The 27,059-nt window shown below is 32.6% G+C and overlaps 1 protein-coding gene across 1 annotated transcript in view; it reads right to left on the bottom strand.

Moving 5' to 3' along the window:
• Positions 1-934: 934 nt before the first annotated feature.
• Positions 935-27,059, bottom strand: part of CalpC (calpain C) — a 254,196-nt gene continuing 228,071 nt past the window's right edge. The window contains exons 11-18 of the mRNA XM_081765418.1: positions 26,450-26,568; positions 22,441-22,486; positions 20,164-20,290; positions 12,922-12,980; positions 9,742-9,889; positions 6,959-7,075; positions 4,159-4,217; positions 935-1,683 (exon numbers count right to left, since the gene is read on the bottom strand). Of these exons, the coding sequence (XP_081621544.1) occupies positions 1,657-1,683; positions 4,159-4,217; positions 6,959-7,075; positions 9,742-9,889; positions 12,922-12,980; positions 20,164-20,290; positions 22,441-22,486; positions 26,450-26,568 (702 nt within the window). The 3' untranslated portion in view covers positions 935-1,656. The remainder of the gene's footprint in view (positions 1,684-4,158; positions 4,218-6,958; positions 7,076-9,741; positions 9,890-12,921; positions 12,981-20,163; positions 20,291-22,440; positions 22,487-26,449; positions 26,569-27,059) is intronic.

Raw genomic sequence — 27,059 nt, 5'->3', positions numbered from 1 at the left:
CTTAATGTGTCCTGTTAGTTGGACGTATCAACGCACACAAGCAGAAAGGCGGTGAAGTAACGTATCACGTTACTCACAAAAGATGCGCTGTTCTGTGGGACTTCAGTGAATGGCATACTTGCCTGAGGTGGATACTTGATACCATTTTAAATAACAATAAGAATAATTTAAAAAATAAACACTGATAGCTGAGACAAAATTTAAAAAACAAACATACTACTTCCCCTTGTCTATTCGAACAGCCTGTTCTTATCTATTGTAATATAAATAAAATAAAAGAGTTTGTTTATGTGTCTGTCTGTGTGCGGCCTAGGCACCAGACGAGTGGACCGAGATTTACCAAATTTGGGTCACGGATACCTTGGTCAAGGCCCCAGGGCAAGACGAAGCATTTTTTTTTTTTAATTTCGAACCACGGGGGTCTCAGGGGGGCGTTTACTGGGATATGTAAAGGTAGTAGAAAATGGCCGATACTAGTGTCAAATTCATAGTTTTAGCTGTCTCTGAGATCAATGGTGACACTTCCATTAGTGATGACTTTCAAATGCAGCTACCATTGTATGTGGGCCAGGGGCCACCTGCAAGAGGGAAGGGGGGGGGGGGTAGATACCGAGACATGTAAAAGTAATTGAAAATGACCGATATTAGTGTCAAATCCATAGTTTTCTCGGTGCTGAGATGAATGGTGATACTCAAGAAGGCGCTGACTTCCAAATACAGCCCCCATCGGCTGGCAGCCAGAGTTTTTTTTTTTTTTTTTTTTTTTAAATTCGAACCAGGAGGCGTTTACCGGGATATGTAAAAGTAGTAAAAAATAATCGATATTTTTTCCTTTCATTGTTCAGTTTGTTTACATATATATTTTATCTGACTCATGAGAAGAATGGGTATTTCAGCTAGTATATAATAAGGATGAAAATAAATAAAAAACATAATGCAGAAATACATATCAGTTATATTTGATTGTGTTTCTTTCAAGTAGTTTACCAAAAAAACTACATAAATTTGTATATTATATTAAAGGCCTGATTTACAAATCTTCAACAAAAATTCTGCATCTTTGAAAGACAACTTTTTGCTTATTCTATAATCTATTTCAAAAATTGTACAAGTAATTTGGTGAATTATCGTAGTCAGTGTGCAGAATTCTTTCTATTTTCTGACATGAACAAACAGAAAAGAAAATTATGTACAAAAATATACAATGCTCTGCATTTTTTTCTTAGCAAGAAAACAATGTTTCTTTTATTAACAATAATAATTCTATGTGAAAATATATATATACATTGTAAGTATTGCTTTTAATATTAAAAGTGTTTGTACAAAGTAATATAAAGCTAATGTACAATTTTATACAGAAAACAAAATATATATATTATTTCTCTCATGAATACTGTTAAATATTGAAAGAAATACATGTTATAGTGATAAAAGTTAAGAATGTGTTTTTGAGCATCACTTGCTAGTAAAAATTATATAAATGCATTTTCTTTCATTGTCAAATCTCACGAAATAAACAGAGTAGCTTTATGTGTGCGGTACACAATCACGTTTCTCGATCCATCTGTCCGTCCAGTAACCCGTTAAAAGTGTTCTCGTAAATAGTCAACTCCCAACCATTTCTTCGTTCTTGTTCAAACTGTTTCTTGTCACTTCTCAGCACGTAAGAGAGCATTTTAGCCACTAGAAAGAAATAATAATAATAATTATTATATAACTATAATTTCTACGAGCAATCTCTATAAACATGCATATATAATGGGTCACAAAAGTTTCAGAATTGAAACAGATAACGAGTTCCTTTGTCAAATTAGAAATTAACCAAATATAATCGTAATTCTTATACAATCAGTTCATATAATGAAAACCATAACAGTAGAATCGTTATGAATTTGTCTCTATGTGGTATTGTTTTCAAATTTATTAACTAGCTGAAGATAAATCTGAAAGAAATCAGCAATTTTCATTATACAAAATTTAACATACAAGGTAAAAATTATCCAAAAATAGTCAAATATTTTATCTTCTTATTTTCTCTATAGTCAATGGTGTACTATTATATTTAATAAGATTTCAACGAACAATTGTACCCGCATGGATGATCAATAAAAGTGCTATTATTTAGAGATTATACTAATTTTTATAACCAATTATACGATTCTAATTAGCACAAATATAATAAGTAGTTCCTATAGAGAAGTAGTTTTAACATGCGCTCATATAAATGCTTTCTAGTAAGTTCAATTTTACTGTATTTGATTTCATTTTCAGTTTAGCGTCTCTTTCAGCAGTGAGGCTGTATGAAACGTGAACCTACAACTTAACATAGGATCCGAATCACACGAGCTCTCGCCAGAAATAGAACCTGGATTTCCCACGCCAAAGGCGCGTACACTAACCACTTACTCACGACTGAGCTCTTTATTGTTTCTGATATCAATAAATGTGAGTAACATAATAGTAAAGATAAGTAATGTAAAATTATCGATGCTGATTCAGCATATTCTAATATGCTTTATTCACCGTTTTAATTTCTGTAATTCTTGATTCTTTAATGTTTTTATGTACGGTATACTTAAGACTTGTGCCCATTTAACTTATTAGCAGAATTTTACTTGTACGTTACAATACGTTTCTGCATTCTAGGTAACAGTCATTGAATATCATTTTCGATTATAAGTTTCCGACTTTAATTGTTTAGAATAAACTTTTAGTATAACATACTGTACATTTCTTTTCTGTCGTACTTCATAAAATTTCACCTAAATGATAACAACAGTTCTTCTTGGACATGAGAAAACTGCCTGCAAATTACATCAGCTGAAAATTGTTGGATAAGGAGAAGGTCTATCGAAGAACTCTTCCACAAAATGTTCATGTTTGAATGCAAAAAAGTACATTTTTAAATCTCCTTTACGAAGTTCGTTGTAAGACTACATCTTCCTAAACTTTCCCCTAGGCCAGTTCTTGGTGAAAGCACGTTTCAACAGTTTTCCACTTCCAATAAAACAAATAAAAATTGGAAAATAACTCTTGACGAAACCCACTGTTTATGATCCGGATACAAATCCAGTTTATGCAATGATCCTATGTTTTTCTCAGTGCATCGTGCTGACAACTTAGACACTATATGTGTGTGTAAGAATTTCTTCTATACTTTCTAATAGATTATGTGTATGTGAGAAAGTTTCTCCCATACCTGCCACTGAATATGTGTGTTTAACAGAGAGAGACTTTCTCATATGTACATATATCATAATAATTTTTTTTTCAATAACCTCTCACTGTATGTGTAAAGAGAGTGTTTTTTTTTTCATATCTTCTATTCATTTGTATGTGTGTGATTGGAAATTTCTTTCATACCCACCACTGTATGTGTGTGAGAGAGTTTCTCCTATATCTTACACTATATTGTGCCGTAGAAAACAGAAAGAGAGAGACAGATTCTTCCATACTTCTCACTGTTTCTGTGAGAGATTCTCTCTCATACTTCCCACTATATCTACAAGAGATTTTCTTCCATACCTCCCACTGTGTATATATATAGTACCTCCTATACCTTGCATTGTGTGTGAGACAAACGGCACATATACTTTCAATTGTATGTGTGTGTGGAAGAGAGATTTCCTACCATACTCTCCATTGTATGTGTGTGAGAAAGAGATTCTCCCACACCTCCACTGCATGTGAGTATGAGAGACAGAGAATTTCTCCCATACATCCCACAACATGTAGGGGTCTGAGAATGAGAAAGTTGTTCCCATCTGTAAGAAAAACTACTCTTGGTACTTGGCTGCTATTGTGGAATACTAGGTTAAAAAATGTAAGGTTTGAAAGAGATAACGAGTTTTTTAACTGGTGATTAATTAAATACCATCATAATTTTTGTATAGTCAGGTTACATAATGCAGAATATAGAAGTTTTTTATTTTTTTATTTACTTATATTCTCAATGATCTATTTTTCTTTGGTTTCCTTTTCTTAATATTCACAACTCTCGCTGAAATGTTGGTACCATTTCAATATCTGTACATGAGTAAACAAGTCCAAAACTAACACGAAAGATATTCTAGGTATCTTGCTGCTCTATCTCAAGGGTATTTGGTTTACAAGTTTTGTAATCTAACATAAAGTGAATTTCATTAAACATAAACTTACTTCTGCGAGATTCATTTTGATATTTCCATTTTGTAGAGGATCCCTTGAGTCAAAAATATCTGCAAAAAGAAATTTTAAACATTATATCAATATGTATATCCGGAAACAAAAATTTAGTAACATGCATAACTAGTCCAAGTCAGTGGTTAATGCAGTCAAACCTGGATAAGTGGAATCGTAAGGAACCGCTAACTTAATCTCAGTCATAGAGCTATCTCACTTATCTACTTTCCTATTTAGCAGGTTGGAAATAGCTGATGTGTCACTAATACAGGTGTTGTTGAAGAACAAGACTCCTGGTAATAGAAGTTTCTGTTATCCAGGTCCTACTTAGCCAGATTTGACCGTATTAAATTACATCATGTAATCTCATAAAAAAATAAAATAAAATAAAATAAAATAAAAAAGTAGAATTTCAAACAGTATGTTATAAAGGAAAGTACATTAGCCATCAAACTAGTTTTAAAGAAACAAGTCAAGATTCAAAGTTTTATGCACATATACAGCAGTTCGAATAAGAAAGTATATCCGCATACTCCCTTGTAAATGAGTAAAATAAAATAAAAAATATTTACTTATACATACAAAGTGCCCATCATCAACATTACCAATGAAAGACTTTTATAACTCAGAAGTAATAAGTGTATTTCAATGCAGTTAATCCCTTTTATTTTATTTTTTAAAGGAAATTGTAGTGTTTCAGTTCAGTAGCTACTGCTTCAGAACTATTTATGTAAAATTCTTCGTTCATACGGTATTTTCTTCAGAATGAAACTAGCTTTCAGATAGAATTATGTCCCGGCTCCCATAACGTACGTGGAAAGGTAAATTAGGGGAAATCCGGGAAAATTCACCCCAAAAATCTCTTTTTACAAGTTCGAGGCCCCCTACAACGGCTTCCGGTGAATTTTTTGCTCCGCTAATGTCTCGTCGAAAATGCATTACTCTATTCTAAATGATCATGCCAAGCTCCACTGCTGTAGCGTTTATAGTTACGAAGAAAAAAAATAGTTCCGTCCTTTTGGAATGTGGAAAATTTCATAGGACATAAAACATACATATTGGACTGGATATAATACTCCACTGACAAGATACGAAGAACTAAAAGTTACTTCCTTTGTCACACAAGTCTATTCCATCAACAAACACTCTCTAGGCAAGCAGAAAATCACCTTTCACTAGTGAATGGGCTCTTTATCACTTTGTAGAAAAATTTTCCCTTGCGAAAGTTTACAAAACGCATAAAAGAGGGTGAGGTGGAGGAAGAAGGGCTAATATATTTATCCTTTCTGGCTTTGAGATTGTATTTGTCAACATGTAATATAACCCATTCCCCCTTCCCCTTTTTTTCCTTTTTTCGAAAGTCAGTTCTGAACAATAACAATGACACTGCAAACACTTTTAAAGTCGCTTGGCTTTTAAACGCGACGTCATCGCCTGGATGGCGTTGCCACAAACTGAATTACGACTCATTTTTTTTTTCATCCGTTATCGCTCTACACAGTAGAGTAGAAAAAGTTTCAATGAAGTGCACTGCTATTATGGACTATGAAACAATGATAGTACGTCACGATGTGAGAATAACGTCAAAGGAGTAGAAAGGGTTAAAACATATGGCAACTCAACAAATTTTCATGCTGATCAATAAATCTTCCTATGTGCACCACGTGATACACTACAAACGTCCAAACGAGATTCTATCTCACGCCATCTTCGGTGCATCTGTGGTGTGATGGTTTCACAAGCACTAACAATCCTTCTACTCAACTCAACCAAATCCTGTACTGGAGTTCTCTAAACATTATTCTTCGTGTATCCTATGTATCCCCATAGAAAAATTCAATGGGGGACAGATTATGGGATGTTGGAGGCCACGTCGGATCCAACGATCATTGAAGACCTTATTTAAGCGATCCCTCACGTAAGTTGAGTAATGCATAAGACTTACGAATGTCCCCAGCATAAAAACTTGAATTGTTTTATACTAAAAAAAAAAAAAAAAAAGTTTTGAAATATAACTTCCATAACTTATCACTTGCTGAGTTATGGAAGCTTTTTATTAGTAGTTTTGGTGCCGGACATCTCCTGTGTTTGTACAAAACACAGTCTTTATTGCATATGTGTTCTACACTATCATATGTCTGTGTATTAATTGGAATGAATGTAATCTTGTTTATGAACCGATTAACATGAACAGTTGAACACAGTACCTACCTCAAACTGGGCTTTCATCATATCAGTTTCATCAAAATGTGTATAGTAAGAGGGTAGCGGGAGTTTAAAATTTATGTTAAAAAACATAATAATTCACGTTGCAACAATGTATACATTAAATACTTGAGTGTAGGAATTGCAGAAAATGTGGATGGAACATTTAGCAAGCTTAGTGTTAGAGGTTTGGTACCTTGTATACCTGTTCTTCAGAATCTTTCAATATTATATAATTAAATTTTTACATAACCTTGTTTTAACCAGATGCAACTCTTGAGAAAAGTCACATCGGTAAAAGTTTAAATTATCTCTACAAACTAAGGGAAGAAAAACTTACATAATTCATTGTAGTGTATATACAAGAATCAGAATATTAGATAAGCTTCCTCTCTTAGTTTCGAGAATTACATGTTTAATTTACGTACGTGATTTCTTCAAGAGCCGCCACTAGAACCCAAAATTCATGTTATTTCAGGATTTTTACTTAAGATAGTTTTCATGTTCTAGTAAGTTACCAACCATAAGCTGTTTATATTAACCTTGAAGAAGTAAATGTACATAATACAATAATTGATCTTATTGTACTTACTAAAAGCAACACTTAAGTGTAAAATTGCTGATACATAATCTCCAAATCGAAGAGTGCCATCCTTCCTCATGTACCTCAAAATTAAAATAGAAAGAACGTCTGTACTTAGTTGGAAACCTGAAAAAAAAAAAATATATATATATATATATATAAATATATGAATTAATTAGAATTAACAAGACATTATAATCAAAATAATGTATAGAAATATTTATTCTTTTCTTCTATATAATATTTGATTTAAAACATAGACCTGAAATCCTAGAATTGAGTTTCAAATCCTATTTTCTTTGATTTTTTTTTTTTTTTTTTTTCTTGAATTCAGTGTTCCTCCAACTGTGGTCCGTTTAGATTCAACGTTAGTCCAAAAAACACGTAAAAAGAAAATAAAGTTAAAATGAATTGTGTATCACACCATAGCTGAAAACATTAGGTCATTTTAGATTTTGCAAGGAGGGAAGGGAGCAAGATTACCCACTGACATAAGTGTTTCACGTTTTCTTTAGTATATTGCTGGTAGTATACAATTAAGTATAAAACTTGTGTTTCTCAAACACAGAGTTGGGGTAACTCCCCCTGCCCTCCCCAAATGACACCCCTGCCTGAGAATCTCAAACACACATAAATTGTATAAATAATATATTATATAATTTAATATGATAGAGATGATACAAATTGAAATAGCTTATATAGATGTATTATTATAAAATATTCGTGATATCCTTTAGTAATTAAAAAAAAAAACTAATATTTATGTTCGTCCTTTAATATCAATATAAAATCAAGCCGATTTTTAATATTTTTCAAATATAAATATAGTTAACTCCGATCTTACATTCCCACATTTAACGAAAGCCCAAAAATAACGCTAATTATATATAATGGATTTAAATTTGCATTTAAGTAATACAATATTAGTAAATGGCCTATTCGGTTTGCCATAAGGAGCAGACTATGTCACCTGATCAGGTCAAAAGTCACGTTGCGTGCTAATCGAGTCTAGAAATTCCGAATCCAGATGTGAGATATTTCAAGCACATAACTTCCGCGTTGACTTTTGACAATGTTCTGAACATATTTACCATCGTTTCTAAGCTCTTCATTATGTCTTTGCAATAAGCTTTCAATTAGCCATCTCATTATAGTTTATAAGATATGTGGACGACTTCATTTTTTCATTGATTTTCCATTGACTTTAATGTTCGTGTTTCGTAATTCTTTGTTATGTTCCATCCATTTTAGAACAATTTATTTCTTGAATGTAGAATCTACATAATCTGCTCTATTTTAAGCTGAATTTCAGCTATCTTCCTTGTCGTTTTTGAAATAAGTGGAGGAATTATTTGTTTGTCATTGAGTTTCCATTGGTATTAATGTCAATATTTCGAGCTTTTTGACTATGTTCCATCCTTTTAGGACAATTTGCTTTCGGAACATTGAATCTACATAGTCTCTTCCACATTTAAGCTGAATTTCAGTCATCTCCCTCTTTTGAATTTTGAGATAAGTGGAGGAATTATTTTGTTTTGAAAACCAGGGTAATCGTTTGGATCGCACTTTCACAGTAGATCCTCTTCTTCATAAATTTGATGTTGCATGAAGACTTAAAGCAAAAATTTCAAATATCAATCACAACAGTATATTCAAGAGTGTAGTAAATGTAGTACATAGAGAGAATTAGTTTCTCTCCACTGACACAAAATCCAGGATATACTACTGTATTGATTATAAATACACAGGTACTTCAGGTAAAACCTCGCGGAGAATGGAATTGTAATGCCACTTATCGGATCTTTAACTATCAGTATTATACCAGCTGAAACCAGTAGTGATATTTTTGGATGAGAAGAACTCCAAACGTTTCACTCCTTAGAAATTGATGCATAATTATCAGATATTGTGGTTATTCCGTGGTTATTATTATTATTATTATTATTATTATTATTATTATTATTATTATTATTATTATTATTATTATTATTATTATTTGAATTTGAATTTACTCATACGCAATGTAAAACAAAACTAATAAATTTAAATATTTCCGAAACTATAAAATTTTATATATAGGCATATTATTATGTCATGCCTGACTTTCCATGACATTTTACGCAAAATGCATGATTTCCCTGACTTCCCCTAACTTTTCCTAATTTTCTAGAATGTGGGAACCCTGCCATATTAATTTTAAAAGATTACAACTGCGTATTAGAAGGATGAAGGAAAAGTATGGCGAACCACTGTCATATTACAATTGCATTCCCATCCGTCGCCGCGTGTTTTACAAATCTATCGAAATTTTGCATCAATAGTTTCTTTCTTCTAATTATGTACCTTTGCTACATGCGTCAAATTATGTCCGTTAAATCCGAAGTTTGTTGATTCGAGATCCATTAAATCGTGAGTTTACTACACGTTGAAGTGCAGAAACAGAAGACCTGAGAGCTGCTAGCTGCTCGTTGATAGAGTAACCTTCCAACACGACAGAAATCGAAATTTAAGTCCGCGACAATTAGCATTGAGATTGTTTTGTATAATACTACTGTAGGACTATTTAAGTTAACATGGTGGAAATGACGGAACAAGCTGTGAGGTGGAAATGATCCGTTTAATGTGTTCAAAGATCCATATTTCCCAAAGATCCTACATTTTCTTTTCCTTCTGTTGAATGATTTATTTTCTCTATTTAATTGTTCAATTACCACTACGAAACATAGTGAACAATAAGAAACAAAATACAATAGAATAATAAATGTAATTCTTAACATTTTAATTTTGCTTACCAACTTCCAGAAGAGCGTCCTTGAGTCGTTCAGCTTTTAAGATTCCCGTCTTTTCTTTTGTGTGATTTTTAAATGTCGTCTGCCAATATTTTAAGCTGCACATCAAGTCTTTGAAATCATTGAACCTAAGTCTTCCACTTCCAGTGCTCTGGTACATAGTCAAAGAAAAATACTTTATTTTTTTACAAAACGCAAAAGAAATTTCATTTTCGGTTTCAAATAAAGTTATTAAGTGTGGAATATGGAAACTTATGAATTTCTATAGGGAGTGAAGGCTGCAATAGCAAAGTGGGGAACTCGGATTGGCAGTATAGGGAGATATTTTATACACAAAAAGTGCTAAGAATGATATGTTAGCCAAATACAGCACTGTAATATACAAGGTAACTAAATACATTACTGCTGAACACTAGTATAAAGTATCAACCTGAATGCTAAGTATAGTACATAAGTGCAATAGTAAAATAAAGTGTAAAAACAATCATACATTTTTTTTTACATTGGTACATGTAAAACTATAAAATAAAAGCACTAAAATAGTTCTAATCATCAGGATTGTATTTGTCTAATATTAAAATATAAATACATAAACTATATATGAAAGAAAACCATGTATCAGTTGTTGATTATAGAAATAAAATATAATAAATATTAAAATTTTATTATAAACCTAATCTTCAGGATTCTGTTCGTCTGTTTTTTTTTTTTTTTTTTTTTTTTTTTTTTTTTTAATAATCTAAGAAAAGCATTTGTAAAAGAGTGCTTTGTAGTATTTCTACACAATATTTTTATTCTTCTTATTCCATTAGATGGTACTCTGACTGAGACTTACTTAGTAAATGTTGACTGTATAATTTGTTTTCTAATACAGTATCGAATTTAATATTAATTTTAAAGTTCGTTGTTCTCTTCTTTGTGATAAAACATCTAGGTTTAAGATCTCTAATACGGAGTACTGGTAATAATATTGGTATAACTATAGGTGGAAATACATATATTTTGTAAACTTTTTTTGAACTCTTTCCACTTTGTCTTGCTCTATTGAAATGTAAAAATCAGTTTAGCGTTCTACGTTTATGTCCTTTAGGTTAAGCGAGATGACTTCCTCAATGGACTTTCCTCTCATATTATGCATGTTAGATATGGCTATATCTATCAATAATGTGTGATTTTATCTTTTATTCAGCAGTGTTATATATGTTTGTCTATAAGTATAATACTTAGCGACCCCAATAAAGAATGTGATTTTCATTTTCTAATCTGCTCCATTGATTCTCCACTGCTTTTGAATTTCGTATGTCACTACTAGTACTTGCTGCACTATTATGGCTATTGATGCAGTATTCAGAAGTATTGTCATAAAACGTCGAGTACTATTACTATGAAAATGGTTGGAGAACATGAACAGAACAAAAAGTGAAACAGAAAAATGCCATGGGGACAACGTTGAATGATGTCGCGGTGACCTCCAGGGCCGCTTTTCATGGGGGTATGGCCCAAGTTCAAAATTTTAAATCGAAATATGGGTGGAGTGATACCTTGTTCGATAGATCTTCAAACACTAAACAGCGTTGTGGCAAAAAAAATTGTTCATATGGATCGCCGTTTTCAAAATGGCCGGCAAGACATGGTGCCTGTATGAAATAAAACGTCCAGTACCATTAATATCAAAACAGTTGAAGATAAATGAACAGAATAAAAAGGATATGACATGCAAGAAGACGTAGAAGGAAATGAATCGAATCACTATTATGCTCACGATGGTTAAACAAAACCAACGTTTGTACACATTGTTCTAAAAACTGATTGTTCGACAATTTTGTTTCGCATTTCAGTTGATTCATTTTCTTCATCAAATCATTTCCTGCAGTAAAAATAGAGGGTACCATTTAACACGAATTTTATCTACTTTTTCTCATTACCAAGACATCTCTCTCTTATAAAAATAATTTTCTTGCATAGGTTCAGTTTGCAGAAACTAAGGTTCTCAAATGCAGTTTCACCATTCGCTCACGCTTCACCCACTTACGGAGGGAGGTTGGAGCGACAATTTTCTAGGAATTAGATTTCCTCCTTTGCATTATGGCATTTTTACTCTAATCATCTTTTCCTCTTCTGCTACGTTCTCAAGCCGTGGAATGATAAATACCTTCTGTGATTTCCTATTCGAATTCTTGTTCTGTTCATTTATCTTTAACTGTTTTCATTCAATGGGCACTGCACGTTTTATTTGATACAGGTACTATGTGTTGGTGGTCATTTTGAAAATGGTGACCCATATGAGCAATCTTTTGCCACAGCGCTCTTTAGTTTTTAAAGATTTCTCGAACGAGGTATCACTCGACCCATGTTTTCATTTAAAAATTTAAAGTTAGGCCCTGGGTTCCCATGAAGGACGGTCCTGGGGGCACCGCGACAATACGATTCGATGTACCTCATCGCATTCTCTATTTGAGTTTTTGATCGATTAAGTTTTGTTCAACCGTTTTTATATTAGTGGAACTGGACGTTTTATCTGATACAGACACCATGTCTTAGCGGCAATTTTGAATACAGTGACCCATATGAAAAATCTTATGCCACAACGATTTTAAGTTTTTAAAGGTCTACCGAACGAGGCGTCACTCGACCCATTTTCCTATTTAAAATTTTGAAGTTGAGCCTTGGACCGCCATGAAGAGCGGCCCTAGGGACACGGCGATAACACCCTTCGATGTGCCCCATGGCATTTGCTTTTTAAAGTTTTGTTCAGTTAAGTTATGTTCAACCATTTCATATTAGTGGTACTGGGCGTTTTATCTAATACAGGCACTATTTCGTAGTGGCCATTTTGAATATGGTGACCGATATGAAAAATCTTTTGCCACAACACTTCTTAGTTTTTAAAGATCTATCAAACGAGGTATCACTTAACCCATGTTTACATTTAAAATTTTGAAGTTGGGCCGTGGGAATCCATGAAGGGCGGCCCTGGGGGGCACGGCGATAACATCATTCGATGTAGCCCATGGCATTTCCTATTTGAGTTTTTGTTCGGTTCATTTATGTTCAACCGTTTTCGAGATATTTTCATGGAAAGATTAAAATGGGTCACCCTGTATATTAAGTATGTAGATTTCAAGAATGTTATTTCTATTAATAACTCTTATTTTGTGAAGAAACAATAATAGAAAAGGATACATCGAGAGCAAGAACAACTTGTCTACAAACTTCCATACAGGCACAGCTCTTGATATAATCTGAAATTGAGAGAAAAGAAAGTATTAGGTACAATACGAAAAAGAAATTCACAAAGTTTATGCACAATGTTGTATCATTGAAGTTGATATTTTACTATTAAGAATATACATAACAAACTACATCTTGAAAATCAAGCTATTGATGTAGATTAATACTTTTTATATTTTTTTCTTTAAATAAATTATATGTATATATACAGTATATTCATGACGAAGTCTGGAACCAACAGGCATTGATTTCTGATTAATGTCGCTTCCTGTGGAATGGGCATCACTGTTAGTTGATATCACTCATGAACTTCACTACATAAGAAATTATGAATAAAAAAGCTGCGATGTGTCTTGTAAAAATTCAGGACATAGTTTAACTTTGGGATTACATAACCACTGCAACGATTACCTCTCTCCATTTAACTTTACTATGATGAAGAAAATTCAGAGGAACATGATGAAACGTCTAAGTAATTGTACTGAGAATGTTGATGAACATGTGCAACGTCTAAGTAATTGTATTGAGAATGTTGATGAACATGTGCAACCATTTTCCATTAAGGTTATGTACTATTTCTTAAAAAAATAATAAATAAAATAAATAAAAAATAAAAATCTGTGTATAAATAAATTTTACTTCCAGTAAACTGTTTCAACAATCTTTGCTACCTTCCTCAGTAGATCTGGGAAACTCTCAAGAAAGTTATTTCCACTACTCAGAATTTTGTTTCTCACTTTTTCGTGTGTCCAGTTGAAAAATGGCGAGGAATACTCTTGTTAATGTAAATTCCTTATAGGTTGAACGATCCACTACTGCAAATTTCAATTAAAAAAAAAAGTTGTTCTAGTCCAAGAGTGTACAAAGGGTAAGTGATATTTACTCCACAATTTTGCAACCCAGTAAACAGATGAAAGCAACTAGCAACGGTGAACACAACAAATAGTTACAGAATTTAACGGAACAGGTTTGTTTGTACAAAAAGTTAGAAGAGGCAAACAGAATTGACAGAAGCGTGCTGAGGAATAGACGGTGCCGATTGTTCTATTTACCGATTTTGCAGCGGTACATAACGTAATCAAAAAATAGATTTCTGCTAGAAGTAGGCCTGCATTTTATGATGATTCCAGAGAGGATTGAAATATTGTAAGAATAATGACTTAAACACGAATGGAAGTTGGAAGGTAAGATTTTCAATTTTTATAAAGTTCAAATTCTTTTTGTTTACTTTTATTTTATATAAGAATAAATACAATGAACACTTAGTACAAATGTTATATTCTGACATACATATTCAACGACTTTGTCAATTTTATTTTTTTATTATTTTTTTTTCTAATTTTGCACTGAAGTACTAACGATCATGCCGCTAGTAAAAAATGCACACACTTGAATAAGTTTCTAATTGCGTTTTTTATACTAATTTGAGTTTGCTCAATCCAATGCTACTATTCTGAGACATCCGCCCATGGAGTTACGAGAAAAATCACGTCGAAGTTGGGATATTTGAATTTATTTATGTGGGTCGTTCAGTATATAAGTTTCCCTAAGCTGTGTACATTTCTAAACTATATGTACACTCATGTCCAAAATTATTGTCGCATGTCTATAAATATGTTGTTGTAGGAATATAATTTGATAACGATTTCACCCGGTATTTCTTATAATGTTAGTATGTGTATAATCGACAAGGACATGTATGTGGCAAGTTTCATGTCAAAAGAAAAGTAAATAAGAACAATAAAACGAAAATAAAACTTTCTTGCCCATTTAGCAACATTTTGTTTTACTCATTCTAATTTTCGTATTTATAATTCTTTTCCTATGAAATTTACCACAAATATACATTTCCCTATTATACACATAGTATCACTATTAAAAGTACCCTGCTAAATCATTATCAAATTATATTCTTACAAGAAGACAGTTATATATATGCGACAATCATTTTGGACATGAGTGTACATATATAGGTGGGTCCTTCTTCACTTCTCCATATAATTCCCATTGAGATCCAGGCATTTATCTCACCGTTGCACTAATTTCTCCAAACCCTCTGCAAAAAAAATCACAGCTCTGGCTATTTAGAACATTCCGCTTCACTTCTTCACCACCAGTTGACAGGAGACCAGGTCGTTTATGTCGAACCTGAACTCTCCTTTAAGGAAATGCAATTCGACGTAAGCGACCTGGTCTCTTCTTGACGACCACCCTCACTCAGTACGTAAACAAGATACAATAGTGAAGAATTAGAGTGGGAATGGCTTCCCCACTCTCCATACATTGCTAGTCTACATTGCAAGGTGAACGTTTCGAAATAGATGAAGAAGTGAAGCCGAATGTGAGGAGAGTGCTAAATAGCCAACGCCCTGATTTTCTGCAAAGGGTTTGGATGAATTGGTGCAACGGTGAGACAAATGCCTGAATCTCAAGGGAATTATGTGGAGACCACCCACACATGTATGTATAGTTTACAAATATACCATGAAAATAAAATATTTTATAGCTTAGCGAAACTTATGTATTGAACAATCCACGTATATCTCACATTTGAGATCACTTTTCTAGGAACACTATGGACGCGTATCTTTATAAATAGATCCAATGGATTCGGCGTTCTCAAACCAGTATAACTAGATCAATTAAAAACGTATCCAAGCGTAGGCACTATTACTATTTTCACAAGCGGTACTCAAAGATCCTCACCTTGATGTCATTTTTTTTTCATGACCCCATTGACGGTTATGTATAAAAATATCATCGTTTATAGGATTCAGCATCCTCAAATTAATACGAAAAGATCAACTAGAAATGTAGCCAAATGTGGACACTTTTTACTAGTGTGACACGAAGTTAAAAATTACACAGGTAGGGCTATAATAATAATAATAATAATAATAATAATAATAATAATAATAATAATAATAATAATAATAATAATAATAATAATAATAATAATAATAATAATAATAATAATAATAATAATAATAAATTTGATTATAGGGCATGGTCACCACGGCATGGCGCGTCCTCAGGTTGCGGATCGAGGAGAAGGCCTCTAGATATAGAGGTTAGCTGCGAATATACTGAATAAGCAGTCGCGGACAGCCGACTAGGAGTGGTCCTCCAGCTTGGGGGTTTGGGTAAGGCTAACACCCTCATCCTGTAAAAAAAGGTACTTGTTCAGAAACATTCACAAAAGCCTCGGACAAGGACTGATAACTTGGCACGACCTCGGCAAAAGAAAATGGACATGAGATTTGGAACATGGAATATTAGAAGTCTTTATAGGGCAGGCGCGTTAAAATCTGTTACGAGTGAGTTAGAGAAATACAGGATGGACCTAGTAGGAGTTCAGGAAGTTAGGTGGGAAGGAAATGGATCTGAGAATTCCGGAAATTTTACGTTCTTTTACGGGGAAGGAAATAAAAATCACCAGTTAGGAACAGGGTTTTTCGTTCACAAACGAATATTACCAGCAATTAAACGGGTTGAATTTGTTACTGACAGACTTTCTTTTATTACTATTAAGGGACGGTGGTGTGATATTATTGTTTTAAATGTACATGCTCCAACTGAAGATAAGGGTGACGATATAAAGGATAGTTTTTACGAAGAAGTGGAACGGATATTTGACCAACTCCCGCGATACCATATGAAGATTCTATTAGGGGATTTCAATGCGAAGGTAGGACGAGAGGATATTTTCAAACCGATTATAGGGAACGAAAGTTTGCATAAGGAAAGTAATGACAACGGTGTTAGACTCGTGAACTTTGCAACATCCAAAAACCTAATCGTGAAGAGTACAAAATTCCCACATCGCGACGTTCATAAATACACTTGGACATCACCAGACGGAAAAACGCATAATCAAATTGATCACGTTTTAGTAGATAGAAGAAGACAATCTAGCATAATTGACGTCCGGTCGTTTAGAGGGGCTGATTGTGACACTGATCACTACCTGGTAGTAGCGATAATACGGGAGAGATTATCGTTCAATAAAGGTAATATTCAATGTCCGAAAACGGAGAGATTTAATTTAAAGAAATTAGAAGAGAGCCATGTAAGAAAGGAATACCAGATTGAAGTTTCGAATAGATTCTCGGTTTTAGAAGACTCGGAATGCACTAGTGTTGAGGATACTTGGATTGAAATTACAGATAGCATTAAAAGTTCAGCAATAGAAAAATTGGGACACGCGGAAATACGTAGGAACAAACCATGGTTCGACCAAGAATGCATTAAACGAGCAGAGAAGAGAAAACAGGCAAAATTACGGTGGCTACAAAATCCGAATGAAATAACTACACAAAATTTCGCAGATATCAGGCGGGAAACTTCCAAAACTTTTAGAACAAAGAAACGCGATTTTTTGAAAGCTAAAATTAAGGAACTTGAAGATAATAGTAAAAATAAAAATATTCGGGACATGTATAAGGGGATAGGCGAATTTAAGAAAGGCTATCAACCTCGTGCTTATATATTAAAGAAAGCTGACGGAACAGTTCTCACTGATACGGATAGCCTCTTAAATAGATGGAAAGATTTCTTTGACGATTTGCTGAACACGCAACCAAAAACTAATGAGCGTGGAGAAAAGGAGATACACACCGCAGAACCGTATATTCCAGAACCCAATCGAATAGAAGTAGAAGCCGCTATAAAGAAATTAAAGAAACACAAATCTCCGGGTGTGGATGAAATTCCGGCTGAGTTAATTTTAGCTGGAGGCGAAAAATTGTGCAACAAGATACACAAACTCATTCTCCTTATCTGGAACAAGGAAGAATTGCCACAAGAGTGGAAAGAATCAATCACACAAGTTCCAATTCACAAGAAAGGCGAAAAAACTGACTGTAATAATTATCGAGGCATTTCTCTTCTGTCAACATCCTATAAAATCCTTTCAAATATTCTATTAGCAAGACTGACGCCATACGCAGATGAAATTATTGGAGATTATCAGTGCGGATTTAGACGAAATCGATCAACTATCGACCAAATATTTACCATTCGTCAAATACTCGAAAAAAAAAAAAAAAAGTGGGAATACAATATCCCGGTACATCAACTATTTATTGATTTTAGAAGGGCTTACGACTCGGTTAGGAGAGAAACATTATACAACGTTCTTACAGAACTTGGAATACCGAGAAAGCTAATTGGATTAATTAAGATATGCTTAAGTGAATCCCAAAGTAAAGTCCGGGTAGGAAAATTTTTGTCCACGAGCTTTCACGTCCAAAATGGCCTGAAACAAGGAGATGCGTTGTCGCCATTATTATTTAACTTTGTGCTAGAATACGCTATAAGGAAAATCAAAGATAGCAACCAGGGCCTACAGTTGAACGGTATTCACCAGGTGATGGCATATGCTGATGATGTAAATTTAATAGGGGATGATAGGAGAACAGTAGAAATAAATGCAGAGATCTTATTAAATGCTTGCAGGGACATGGGTTTAGAAGTAAATGCAGAGAAAACTAAATATATGGAAGTGCGTCGGGACCGTAATACGGCAAATTGTGGGGGCGTTAAAATATTAAATAATACTTTTGATAAAGTGGATACTTTCAAATATTTAGGATCAATATTAACAGATGAAAATCATATTCACGAAGAAATTAAATGTCGACTAAAAGCAGGGAATTCGTGTTACTATTCGGTTCAAAATCTCTTGTCGTCGCGAATTCTGTCGAAGAATTTGAAGCTTAAAATATATAAAACGATAATCATGCCTGTTGTTCTGTATGGTTGCGAAACATGGTCACTTACTCTGAGGGAAGAACATAGACTGAAAGTATTTGAGAACAGGATCCCGAGAAGAATATTCGGACCCAAGAGGAACGAGAATGGGGAATGGCGGAAACTTCATAACGAGGAACTACATAGTTTATACGGTTTACCCAACATTGTTAGGGTCGTCAAGTCTAGGAGGCTTAGGTGGGCAGGTCATGTAGCTAGAATGGAAGAAAGTAGAAACGCTTTCAAAGTCTTGACTGGAAGACCCATAGGAAAACGACCATTAGGAAGACCTAGGCGCAGATGGGAGGATAATATTAAGATGGATCTCGCAGAGATAGGAATACAAAGTAGAAACTGGATGCAATTAGCTAAGGATAGAAGTCAGTGGAGAGCTTTTGTGAACGCGGCACTGAACCTGCGGGTTCCATAGGCCATAGAGTTAGTTAGTTAATAATAAATTTGAAAAATGTAAACTTGTTTTGTGATTCTATACATTACATGGTCATCATTTGATAGGTCCGCTCACGTATATTCATATATAACAATAGGGAATTTCAAAACGAATAATATCCCTACAATTCCATTGAACGCAGTAGAGTTTTACGAAATATTATAGTAACCTACCTTATGACTATCATATGGTATACGATATTAAGAACACGATGAAAAGCAGCACTAATTTATAAAATGATGTACATCAAATATTTAAACTTTCCAAATGAGAGAGTAAGGCTATTTGGAAGATGTTGATAAATAATTTTAATTATCTGCAGAACATTGCCTTGAATTCTGCTCTGATAACAAACTTATACAAATTCTCCATACAGACATATTACATTTTGATATCAATTTTTCCAAATTCTGGCTACTTAAAATTAAATAGATTAGCATATAGAAGGAATCGAATCAAAACTTAATGTTTGACACCAGAATAGAAATGAATATTACAGAGTGTTTCAAGATAAGCCTACAACGTGTCGAAAATGATCCCTGATACTACGATAAGACAAAAAGTACAAACAACTTTGGTGTAGAAATGTTTCCTTTCGGTTCTATGACCAGCCGAAAATTTGTTGGAAAAATGGAAAAACAGCCATAATTCGAGAACAAAATGTTGGACCGAAGTCGGATAAAAGGAAATGTCTATTAATTTAATCGTGGATTACATTAATGCACAATTGGGGTGGCGTATGGGCGGCGTAATGACGACCCCAAAGAAACTGGAAAGTTCCTGAGGTATTCTATCAGAAGTTAAATGGGGAAAATAAGCAAAAATCCAGTACAATGTTTTAATGAACAAAAATCGTTGTACGTTATTCAAGTCACAAGATTCAAAAGAAGCAGAACTGCACATGTTTGATTTACTTTGTCTATGACTAAAAATAATAGACATGTCCTTTAAACATTTATATAAGAAAAGAATATCGATTATTGTATTTTTACCGTTAGGAAGACATGCATCTAGAAGCTCCTGCAGCTCAAATGCATTTACTGTCCTATGTTCATCTGCTAATTGCATGAATACTGCTTCATACTGACTAAAGCTTTTCCCATCTAGCGAAGGAGGAGCCTATAAAAGTAGAATCAACCATTAGTAATACAATTAGCTATAACAAATTCTTAAAATATTTTGCCAATCTAGAACAGAAAGACATAATTAAATATTCATGAGAGATGTAGAGATCTGTAACAAAATTGGACTAAAGATGGTCATGATTGCGTTAAAATAGGATTGTTTTAAATCCCTTTTATTAATTTTCTGGTTGCTCCTACGAGAAAATCGATGTTCTTATAATAATACTGTAAATTAAGCAAGATCTAGACCTCATGTTACGAGTCAGGATTGACGGGTAAATTTATCAGCTATTCAAAACACAATATTGCAGTATACCAAAATTAAAACTCCGAAATTATTATTTATAAATATTCAGATTTTGTATTTCATAATTCATGTAAATATTTTAAATCTGACTCGAATACAAAAATACCAACTGTCTGAATAAAATGTATGAAATGAAGATTGTTTCCAAAATCTAATTCAGATTATTGAGAAAAACCCAAAACTTTTTTTTTTTAATTCTATCAGTCAGACATGTGAAACTCTCAGACAAGTAAATATGAAATATGAGACATTCGCAACATAAACATAAGAGAATCTTCTGTATTCATCATAGCATCATTCGTCTTACTTCGACATCCGAGACTTCAAACGCTTGCCGTTTGTCTACAGTGTCGTAAGTTCTAGATTTGCTCTGACTTTATAACAGCTGCTAGTAAGCTGCAATATAAGTATCTTTACATATTGGTACTATCTTTTCTGACTGTTTTCCATCCTAATTCTCACAATCGATAGCAAAAACTGACTTCAAGTGATCAGCATATTCATGCTATATCTTCACATTTAGATGCTCCGAAAACTAATATTTGATTGTAAGTTTATGTCTATTTATTTTTCAAGAATACTCAAGTTAGGTTCTATGAAACAGACCTTGCAGAGGAATTTGACTTTTTGCTTGAGGTAGGTTCCAACAATGAAAACGTTATCAAACTGTTAGAAAAAGTAAGATACTATAAGCGAAAAATTCCGTTATAAGAGAGATCTTGAATTAAATGACAGATTTTTGTGGTACCATTGCACAGTCACTAGCAACAATTTGATTACATTTTACAGATGTATAATATAAAAACTTCTATCGATACAAGAGATTTAGAGAATCATCTACCCACATACAAATATGTTTATTGATTAATATCTGTCTGATTGTAGTGTACGAGGCTTTCAGACTCTTTATAAGTTCAACCAGAAAAAGTAGGCTTGACGAAACACAATGTTCATATCAGAATAAATCACATCATAATATATTATCCACAAGACCGTATAAGAAACATTAAGACAAATAGAAGCGATATTAAGAATAGAGTTTTGAAATTGACCAAAGAAACAGGCATAAGAATTTTTCATGTTACATTATAAAACTTATTGTTTTGATATCATTATTGCACACAGGAGAATTGGCCCCAAATTTTATATTAATTCAAAAGCATGAAACCTTTACTTGTACATGGGTCATATGATATATGTATTTGTATCTCCCAAAAGAACTTTAAACTTCTTTGTCAGTTTATTATAGAATTTATAGCATAAACATTAAAAAGACCAGTCGAATATATACTCAAAATGATCTTTTAAACTGTATTTAATTTCGTTTGACTTCTGTCGTTATCCTTGTAAGTTTAATCTCAACCAACTACAACGCCTTACTACCAACAAGCGCTTATTAGTTGCAGTACGTTTAAGTTCAAGTACGTTTCTCGAGAGCGGAACGTTAATGACAGAGAATGTTGATAAAATTAGTCTATTACTGTTCAAGTATTAAATTTTCGTAATGATTTAATAAGACCATTTCAAAATTTGGAGTAAATACTGCGCATGAACAAGCTTATTTTAATACATTTCGTGTTCATGTTGAATTGGTGCCGCAGTATTTGTTTCTTGTTATTAAGATATCTATGATACTATAATTTTATTATTTGGATATCAATAAATATAGTTAATTATTGCAGTTAAAATTGATTATTTTCTTACTAATTCTCACATTAAACAAAACAACACAAAACACTTTACTTCCGATGTTCTTAAAGTTACAGTGAGTATTTCCTTGATGTTTACTATCTATAGGTTACAGTTTAGTTGTAAAACAACTCTAAGTATGATCATACCTTAAGTATTGCAGACTTCACCAAGGATGGCTGACAATCCATTAATCTGTAAAGGAAAAATAAGGAAATATAAGTAATGGACAACTTGTTTCTAAAAGTCAACACCTTTATTTCCTTTAAAATCGTCTATTTATATTCGAAAGTAAATCAGAATATCCTTAAACGCAAATTTACAATAAAAATTTGAGTAAAGAAATGCAAAAAGTTATTTTCTTTAAGTACAGATTTATTATTACTGTACGCAGGTAAATAATTTTAGTTTATTATCCTTCATTATGTGTAAAAAATTAATGATTTAATATAGGATTGGTCAGAATTGTCTGGATCTCGGTCGAAATTAACAATATCCAGGAATTTTCCGATGAGTATTCAGTGGTGCTATAGACACATTTTATGTTTTTAATTATGTAATGAACTTCATGATAGATAGATTTCGTCGAAACTTGTTGATTTTTTTCGTTTCATTCCATTTTTGAAATAGGAACCTTAAATTTTCTTTCCATAATGAGAAAATAAGTGGCAAAAAAGACAAAACCAAAGTTACGTAGCGGTAATTATTCAGTCGACATCACGGATTGTTTTACTTATTCCATTATTAAAATAGGAATTCCAGATTGTCTTTGCACAACCAAAAGAGTAAGAGTTTGCAAAGTTACGTAATTATTCCATGGATATCAAGTAATCAATCTCATCGTCACCACTGCTGTTTATTTTTATTTATTTATTTATTTATTGTATGTCCTGAAACCATTTGAGTATCCGTGTATGCGTTGGTTGCACTTTGAGTTCTCATAGATTCACATTCCTCAAGATTTCTTTTTTTATTTCTTTTTTTTTTATATACACAGCTTATTATTTGATTATTTATTTATTTATTTATTTATTGGAATTTCAGAATCAGTAGTATGTTCTCTGAGAGACTGTTTAACGCTAAGTATTTTAAGAATGTATACGGTATATTGCTTGTTTTATAAGAAAACCAGTCTGTGATTTGATTGCCTTATCTATATTATTATACTTACAGTTGTATCGTTTCTCGGTATTATTAAATTGGTTATCAACGTATGTATCATAAGTTAATGATATTGTTAGATCATTTGTAGTTCCAAATTCGATTCCCGGTCCTGTTATTTGCTTTAGAAACGGAGTAGTAAATCTCGTCTCATATAGGAACGTTAAACTCCATTGAATTAATCAATACAAAATAGAACAAGCAGCAATGCCACGTGTACACCGCATAAAGGAGTTCAGTTTGTATAAATTGCTATTTTCTCAATTAATATTGAAACGGAACTGGTAGCATATATGTATTACTTCCGGTTTTGGTAGAGAAATTAGAGTGGAGATGGCCTATATATTTGCTACGGTTAATTCTTGTAGAAAATCTCTTCTTCTATCTAAATTATTACCGTTTTTACTTTAGAACGATCAACGTTAAAACTGGAAATGGTAGGCTTCTTACACTTCCAGGTTTAGTAGAGAGATTAGAATGGAGATAAAATATATTCTTAGGATGCTTAATTGATTACAGAAAACCACTTTTTCACTATTTATTACAGTTTTTATTCCATAGCGATCCATGTTAAACCGGAAGTGGTTCATTTCTGCCACTTTCGGTTTGAATAAAGGGTTAAGGGAGAAGATGGTACGCATTCTTAGCACGCTAAATCGATTCCAAAAACCGCTTGTCACTGTCCCTTATCGCTTTTGCTTTGTAGATCAACATTGAACCAAAAATTGTAGCGGATTTCTATGACTTTACGTTTTAGTAAAGTTAAAGATGAAGATGAAATGTGTTCTTGGGACGTTTAACGTTGATTTCTACTACTTTCGGTTTGAATATTTCCCCCAAACGAACTTGTTTCCTAAGTTTTGACCCTTCTAAAGTCTGACCAACTGTGATGGTGATCCATCAATTAGTTAAGATTTTGTTTTGCCTCCAGAACGGACGGACGGATACACGGACAGTATAAATATACGAAGATGTTTTCGTAAATCAAACTCCTTAAAAAGTAAAAATCCAAATAGACATTTTATCTAATCATTTTTCAATTTATTTTTCAGTTCACAACGAAGCACTAAATCAAAAGCTCCGGAGAGGTCTAGAAAGAATCCAATGTATTTATTTATTTAGTGTTATTCTCTAAAATATTACTCAAGTGAATGTATTTATTTATTTAGTGTTATTCTCTAAAATATTACTCAAGTGTTCTGTCAGTTTGTTTCTCTTTGTAACATCCATTCTATGTATTAATGATTACACTCAACTTGAGGAAGAAAATACTACTTATCAATTTGTAATACTTTTGAAAAAGTGGATATGAGTTTATCAGTTTAATATTTTCAAGATTTAATTTGTCCTTTTCTGTGCGCATGATTTTACATTAGCTCGTTTTACCTGTTGAATATCATGAAAACACTCGTGATATAAGTGAGGAGCTTATTACGAAATATAATGGCTCGAGTGTTTGTTTATAGCTTATTTTATGATTAAGGATATTTCGTCAATTCCAGCAACCACTTATTGTTTATTTCTTTTATAATTCTTCTATTCTGATCGTGACAGAACTTAAAAAGATTGATTTTAAAATTAAATGTACCCGAAAAAGTGTGAATCATTGCGTTTAAGATTGATTTTATCAAGTTTTTCTTTCTTTACTAGATGCACATAGATGTAGTTTTATTGTAGGAATAATTATGAATTCATTATAAAGGTTCTATCTGGTTTGACATAAGGACCAGACTATGTCACGTGATCAGGTTGCATGCTAAATTGAGTCTGGAGATTCCAAATCCAGATGTGAGATATTTCAAGCATGTAACCTCCGCGTGAGTCGTCCTAGGTAATTCGAAGATGCATGTACTTTATCGTTATTATTGATTTTACTCAAAAAACTTGACTTTTGACAATGTTGTATCCATATTTACCTTACGTGCTATGCATTGCTTTTAAGCTCTTCATTATGTCTTTGCAATAAGCTTTCAATTAGCCATCTTCTTATTATAGTTTTTGAGATATGTGGACGATTTCATTTTTTCATTGATTTTCCATTGACTTTAATGTTCATATTACATGAGTTTTTACTATGTTTCATCCATCGTAGAACAATTTCCTTTTTTGAATGTAGAATCTACATAGTCCCTCCTATATTTAAGCTGAATTTCAGCATATCTCTCTTCTGGTTTTTGAGATAAGTGGAGGAATTATTTGTTTATCTCTGATTTTTCATTGACATTAATGTTAATATTTCGTGTTTTTTTTACTATGTTCCATCCATTTTACGACAATTTGCTTTTGGAATATAGAATCTACATAGTCTCTTCTACATTTTAGCTGAATTTCAGCCATCTCCCCCAAAGTCTGTTTACATCATTGCAACCGGATAGGTCCTTTGTTTAGCTCCAATTGTGCTGTATTTATTATTTAAAATAAAATTGCTATTTAAAATAATAGTTATAAAGTATTATTATAAAACGTACTGCATAACTAGATAACATGTAACATATTCCTTATATTTGCATTTAGTTCTCGTAGAATTCTTGCATTACCTTGCTTTCGACCTCCATTTTTTTTAAGGAAAAATTTTTGGCTTTACACCTATTAAATGTATTTTAAATAACTTTTACACTATTGTGATTTATATTTATTTTTTCTTTATAATTATTTGACATTGCCCCATCTACATGAGCAACTTACGTATATCATTCGATTGTTGTACCATTTAGCGCCAGTTTACTTATTCTTTGTCCATAATTATATAACAATATCAATAATATCAAAGTTTTCAAATTTTCATTAATATCAACAAAGAATAAAAGAAAATATTTCTCTAAATCAAAAAAGAAGAAGAAGAAGAAGAAAGAAAGAAAGGAAGAAAGAAAGAAATATATCTCCAAGTTGGCGTATCGAATCTACGAATAATGGAAGAAAGCGAGAATGATATTACTGTATAGCGTATGAAATAAACATATAGACATTTTAAATTCTGTTGCATTCTGAATTACTTACTTGAGCTTAAGTGGTTTGCTGGAGTAAACCCTGAGAGTAAAAGTAGATTCTTGACCAGGTTCAAACGTTGTTGGAAGAATCAAGTATCCACCTTGTTCAAGCTGACAGCGATGGCTCACCTGTCAAAAAAATTAAGAATTGATAGAACTATATTATAACAGCAATAAAGCGAATAGTTATAGTTAAAATAAAGAAATATTCATAAACCATAATCTGAATATCATATTTACCATGTAAATAGATTTAAATATTAGAACTTGCGATTGAAATATTAGTTTTATGAGTACTTGATACAGTAGATACAAGCCTAGGAATTACTCCACAAACTTAAACTAAATAATAAATAAATAAATAAATAAATAAATACAACTTTAATATATCTATCAGAAACAATTCCTGGGTGATGAATTAGATATCGGAAGATTAATATTTAGTCTGAAGCCTGAATACATTTGAAATGAGCAAAATAAATACTATAATAAAATAACATTAATAATAACTACAATGACCACATGAAAAGGTAAGTACCGATCCGTTTCAGTGCATCATAAAATACAGGACAATGGAAATAATAATGTTCCTAAACTTTAAACGGAATATGATCTGACGA

The sequence above is a fragment of the Thermobia domestica genome, chromosome 7 (genome assembly GCF_964235325.1).
Source record: "Thermobia domestica chromosome 7, izTheDome1.hap1.1, whole genome shotgun sequence".
NCBI classification, from domain to species: domain Eukaryota; kingdom Metazoa; phylum Arthropoda; class Insecta; order Zygentoma; family Lepismatidae; genus Thermobia; species Thermobia domestica.
Note: the sequence above shows the minus strand (reverse complement) of the source record. Positions and strands in the feature narration are given on the sequence as shown.